General features: G+C 35.3%; 1 protein-coding gene across 1 annotated transcript; it reads right to left on the reverse strand.

Moving 5' to 3' along the window:
- Positions 1 to 2,611: 2,611 nt before the first annotated feature.
- Positions 2,612 to 4,688, reverse strand: LOC125191143 (gibberellin receptor GID1B-like). Its single transcript, XM_048088625.2, has 3 exons — positions 4,578 to 4,688; positions 4,261 to 4,441; positions 2,612 to 3,902 (listed from the first exon to the last, which is right to left on the reverse strand). Exons 2-3 carry the CDS (start codon positions 4,297 to 4,299, stop codon positions 2,913 to 2,915), a joined length of 1,029 nt encoding a protein of 342 aa, XP_047944582.2. The 5' UTR covers positions 4,300 to 4,441; positions 4,578 to 4,688; the 3' UTR covers positions 2,612 to 2,912.
- Positions 4,689 to 6,446: the final 1,758 nt, after the last annotated feature.

The following is a 6,446-nucleotide window of genomic DNA, read 5'->3' on the forward strand; positions in this document are numbered from 1 at the left end:
GACACTTTACTTAAAGTGGGTTGGACTGGGCCAGACTCTTTATATATATAGTCAAAAAAATCCAAGCATGGGTACAGTTCTAAATTCTCTTAGCCCATTGATAATTAGTACACTTATTTTTGTCGGGTCATCCAGTTTCATTTAGCCCACCGGATAATAGTGGGCTACGTTGAAATAAATATTGGGCTGTCGAAAATATATACTGTCGACCCAGGACTGAATAGTTGTAGCATAATATTTGGGCTAACAAGCACTCATAGAACTGCACCACCAAATATTAGTACAAATGAATGAACTAGTTGGGAATGAAATTAATTTAGAAATATAAAATGAAAATGGGAATTGAATATAAATTTTCGGATCTTATAAATTTAAATTTAAATAAAATACAATAACTAATCAAATAAAATATTTCGATTTTCTTTAGAGGTAAAAGAATCAATTTTATGTAGTAGTAATTGTTTTATAGTGTCGATGCTTGATCTTCTTTAATTAATGAACCAACGTTTCTCCAACCACAAAAGTCATCGAAAGAAGATAAAAATGAAGTTAAATAAGAGCAACAATATTATTTTTCTCGCTTTATCATTGTCCACAACAACATACATTTTGCCCTACCTAAAATATGTATTTCTTCCTCCACCCAAGTTCAAAAGGCCTCAAATATATTTTTTTCGCTTTTTTTACGTTTATTTTTATTGTTTTTTGGTTCTTGCTATTAATTTTTTTATTTATTTTCATTCCCTTTTAATTAATGTAATTGATATTTTTTTTAATTTGTATTGGTTTCAAATGGAGAAAATATTAAGTAATTTAAAAATACTATATTTTTCAATTGTTCGCATTAATTTAAGATCTACACAATTATTAATTATATGAAACAAAATGGAGTAGAACTTTTAGTATATGAAATAAAAAAGAATTTAAAGTGTTAAAAATGAGACCCATAAATAATGATAAAAGACGAAAAAATTAAAGACATGTTGTACACGATGTCCCACTCTAGTTAATAAGGTGTATTTGATTTTTTTGTCCTCCCATTATAGTTGAATTCTTTATATTTTTTGAGGAAAATTAGTACAGTATTTAATTTCTACTGTATTCTTTCTTGCATTTAATTATTTATTCCATTCTCTTCATTTATCTATTATATATTTTTTTATAATACTTTATTTGTTCTCTATTTAATTCATTAAAGTAATATCTTAATGTACATGTCTAAACGAAACAGCTTAATTACAGTGGGATGAATAGTGTCGTGGGCGTTCCAAGAACATAAATCCTAGAAAAAGTGAAACGTGAAACAGGAGTGTTTTTATCATTTGTAGTCATTGTCTAAGCTTAGCTGTTTCTCTTGCCATTTAGTAACACTCACGATTAAAGCAATCCCAACAACCGTAATTTTAAAGGATTTTATGGGGATTTCAATATCAATGTGGTCCTAATTATGAGTTGAAATTTAGAACATTTTACTTATTAGTTTTTTGTTATCAAGAAACATACAACTGTGTGCGCTTTCTCTTTTCTTTTCTTTTCTATTTTTTCATTTCACTAGATTCATATTGCACCCCAATCCCCAAAGCCCTTATAATTTTATATGGATTCCACGTCAAATGATATTTTAATCGAATATGATTAATAGATGATCGTAGTATAATTGGATCACAAATATGTGAATACTTACGTCTCGAGATTTGGTCTAAAATTATAGTACAATTTTTTAAAGAATAAAATGTCCTAATTTTTTTCAATTATGCTTACCAAATTAATTTGAAAATTGTGGATTGGCACAGTAAGCATATCCATAAAGCATTTAGCACCTACTAAAAATCAATTGAAATTAAAGAATTTACTACTACTATGAATCTATGATTCGGTGATATGTTAGTTTGGGCAAGGCAAAAAGATAACAATGAAAAATAGGATAGTGATTTGTTAGCAAGGAAAAGGGGCAAAATCATCTAGAAAGAAAGCATCAAGAATTAATGAAATCAGGGGCTGATGATTGTGAGATCCCATTATTTGGACTAATGTCCAATCAAACTTTATTTAATTTTCCATTTCATATAAATTTATCATATTTTTGTTTTTGGCATGAATCAAGATGGCGATATGTTCTCCTCTTTGGTGGACGGGGTTCGTTGCTTTTAGTTGTGGGGGTTCCTTGGTCCACCACTTCTTTATTACGCTGTTGCGAATTTTATAGCAGGCACCCATTTATACATACACACATACAAACAAACAAACCATAAATAATATACTACTCCTAGTCTCCTACTATATATATACGTCTTCATTTGTTGGTTTTAAGGTAGTGCGCTGAGGCTATTAATCCATTAATTGAATTCACATAAATCTTCAACAAATTCTCTTTCTATCTCTGTGAAAAACAGTTTATATATACCTTCACAGTTCTGAGAGTTGGGAGATTTTGTAAGAAACAGACACAGTTACACAACATACGAATGAAACATATGATACTCTACTTTTATGGCAAGCTTGGTCCCATCCCCATTTTCCCATTTCAGCAAATTTTATACTATGATCATACAACTCCAATTTTTATAGATTCATCATATATACTAAGGCCTACATATTACATAGTCAGAAGTAGATCAAAAATATAAGATGCCCTTCTAAATTACTCCATATTTACTGACATACAAGTGGAAACCATAGTAGGCTTACTAGTTACATAAAGGCAAACAATACTAGTATAGATTTCTATAGTACACAAGATTATAACACCATGGATTTGCCTGATCCATGTTGCCCAATTAGCTTCTCCCCCATGGATATCGACTGGTTGAATAGAGTGACGATCTCATGACTTATGATGGTTATCCAACAAAAAAGGGGGGAATGATGTAAACTAGACACCAATGTAGGAGTATTAACAATAGTTGTTAGGCTTAGGAGTGGAGAAAGGCCTTCATCTCCTCCATCAAGCAATGGAAATGGTCATTGTTTGGCAAGAAGTAGAATCCAATGGTGGCCTTCTCAAGATACAGCAATTTCACCTCATGCCCTGACTCCTCCAATCCCTTAACATACCCTAATTGCCAGTCTTGGACGAGATCGAGCCCGGCCACAACGACGAGGCTCTTCGGGAAGCTCAGCCCCTCGATGCTCCGGCTGCGCCCCCCGAACACATTGCACGCCGGGTGATCCCGATCCTCCCCCTCGGGCAAATACGCCCGCCAATACCAATCCCGATCCTGAATCCGAACAAAGTACTTCCCGTCCAACCGCATCTCCGACTCCGTCCGCGCCTGGCCCCCGAAGAGCGGGTGGAGGAGGATGTTCCCGAGCACGTCGACGCCCTCCTCGGCCGCACGGACGGCCACGTGGTGGGCGATGTTCCCGCCCGAGCTGTCCCCGGCTAGGTACACGTGGACCCTCGCGTCGGGTCCGCTCCGGAGCCAGGAGCGCGAGTGGACCCACTTGAGGGCCGCCCAGCCGTCGTCGTACGCGCACGGGTAGCGGTGCTCGGGGGATCGGCGGTAGTTGACGGAGACCACGGCGGCGGCGCAGGTCCGCACGAGGCGGCGGCAGAAGGTGTCGTAGATGGCGCTGTTGGCGGACGAGTGGACGAAGCTGCCGCCGTGGAAGAAGACGATGACCGGGACGATCGCGGTGGTGCTGAGGGGCTTCTCGAGCTCGGCGATCCCCCAGGGGGCGTCGGTGTCGGCGGCGGCGAGGTAGACGCGGTTGACGAGGCTGGTGGCGCGATCGACGACGTCGAAAGAGTAGACGCCGTCGACGGGGAGGGCGTTGGCGGGGACTTTCCGGTCGAGAAATTCGTTAAGGTCGCGATTGAAAGTGCCGTCCGATCGGCGGAGCATGTTGTAGGCGAGCTTGAAATTGGAAATCAAGATCCATGTATTGAGGGGAACCACTCGCTGCAGCGGGAATTAACTGTGAGATTGATTGATTCACAAACATAAATTCAAACAGACGCAGAGCTAAGCTAATCCCAATCATCAATCATCAATCATCATCATCAATTTGGGAAAAGGGGAAAAGGGCTAAAACAGAAACTCGAAACAGAGGAGATTAAATTGGATGTACATAAAAAGAAACCACCACCCGAAAATACCCAACACGCGGGCGTAAATTCGACTTATGGGGGCTGCTAAATCGGTACAAATGAGCACAGCCAAAACCCTCAAAATCAAATGTAAAAATCGAGTCTTTACGACTCAAAAAATCATTTCTTCACCGCAAACCCTCGTGATTAATCGCAGAAAGTGAAATTACCTTTGATTCATTAGCATTTACTTCATTACTGCCCGCCATCAGAGGAATTACACTCGCTGATGATCGAATATCTTTATGAATTTTTGACGAGCTCGCTGCTATTTCTTCGCCCGAGTGTATGCAGTTTCGCCGAAGTTGAAGCCAGAAAGAGGGATTGAGCAGCTCGGCCACCCAAAGAGAACTAGAAAAGATCCAGAAGAGAAAACATAACAACAAGGAGAGAGAGTTATATAAACAAGCAATAGCATTTACCAATTAAAGAAATACATATGGTGGATAAAGAAGAGAGGAAAATTGAAGGTAGCGTGCGAAATTACCATAATAGAGCAGAGAGAGGGTCAAAGGCAAAACAACGACGGAGCGAAAGGAGGAGCCGAGAGAGACGACAAATTGGGGCGGCCGAAATAAACTGTGTAGGTGGGGCCCTTTTTTTTAAATATGCTATCGTTTCATTATTGTCTTTATTATTATTAAGCTAAACTCTTTGCAAATAAACTCAAGTCGGATATAAATTTTCATACAGTAATTTTTAAAAACAGCTAAAATTAAGAAATTTAAATTTATTTTTAATTATCAAATTATGAAAAAATCTGCTCTTATTATTTATACTACAGTACTATACTACTTGTCCACCAAATGATGTTATTTTATTTATTAATAGACAGATTATTTAATCAGTCTGGTCACATATAATTTTTTAATTGTAATATCAAATACTCCACATTAACCCAAAAAATTATACAGTATGATTTAAAATTGAAAAATAAATTTAAACTCATAGTTTCTTTGAAGAATTTAACCAAATTTTATAATTTTTTCAACGGCTATTACTATTATTATTAATCCCTCCATCTGCAAAATATTTTTCACATTTGACTTTGCATATGTTTTACAAAATGTGAAGAAAAGTAAGTGGTAAAAGTTAGTAAAATATGGATTCCATATTTATAAATTAGTTTTATAATAAAATATGAGTGTAATGAGTTAGTGTAAGTGGATAATATTTTGCAGACAGACCGAAATGATAAAAGTGGATATTATTTCTCGGACAAACGGAGTATTAAACTCCTAAGCTGATTTTTCTAGTTGTAATTCGTAATCAGTGTGAAAACTCTAAAGAGCCTATATTCTTTGAGTGATTATGTATTGTAAATTACTACTAGTAAAACATTATTTGTCTTATGTTTCTTAATTTCGTCAGTGCTTTTGTTAGAATTGCGGCCCTTACTTTTGTGAATAAAAACTAAGTCCTTTTTATAAACTTTTGTTTATGTTAAAAGTTCATCTTTATATTTAGAAAACATAACATAATTTTGCTATAAGTCAAAATGTAAAGATTAAAATTAATATCATGAATCTAACTTCTGCACAATATCTAAGACGACTATATAATTTAGCAAAAAAAAGTACACCAAACGATAATATAAAAAAAAATATTAGGAAGTACAGAAGTTAAATGGTTTTAGGCAGAAAAAATAGCAATAATAGTACCTGGACCTCACTTTCTATGAAATAACAGTGGCAAATTATAGTAAAAATATAATGTAAAATATTGTTAAAGAAACTATCTTTGCCGCAAGCAAAAAGTTATTAAAAAGTAATTTTAAAAAGGGCTAACGCCAAACTAACTTTTGGCAAGTCCATAGTATTTTTGCACTTATTACGACAACTACATTTATCACTTTTGTTTTTAGTGTGTTACTACTTGCACCCATTTTTGTTTCATTTTTGTATATTTTCTCAACTTCTTCTAGTTTTCTTAGCCATTTCAATAGAAAAGACAACTCAATAGAATAGAGTATCAATTTCGAAGACAAATTGTTTTCCACCATGTAATAGATTGCTATGACTAGTCAAAAGAATGTAATATTGTTCGTGAAGTTCAATAAAAATACATTTCCCCCATTGTCGATTACTCCGTGATTTATGAATATAGAATTTTCTAATTAGTAATTCATTAATAATTGAATTACTCCATATTTCCTTGTGTACCTATCTATTTGTCAAATTTGCAAAGTTCGTTTCTACATAGTCGATGTCGAATGTTGATGTCTTAACGCCACATAATAGGCATTGTCTTTTCGTAGATTCTAAATATAGAAAATTAAAAAGTACTAAGAAATCTAAAAAGAAAATTACATTCCTCCTAATAATACAGTTGAAAAAGATGATAGAAAGTACTAACA

Source organism: Salvia hispanica, chromosome 5 (assembly GCF_029641045.1).
Source record: "Salvia hispanica isolate PSC_SH4W2 chromosome 5, Shi_PSC_v1, whole genome shotgun sequence".
In the NCBI taxonomy this organism is placed as follows: domain Eukaryota; kingdom Viridiplantae; phylum Streptophyta; class Magnoliopsida; order Lamiales; family Lamiaceae; genus Salvia; species Salvia hispanica.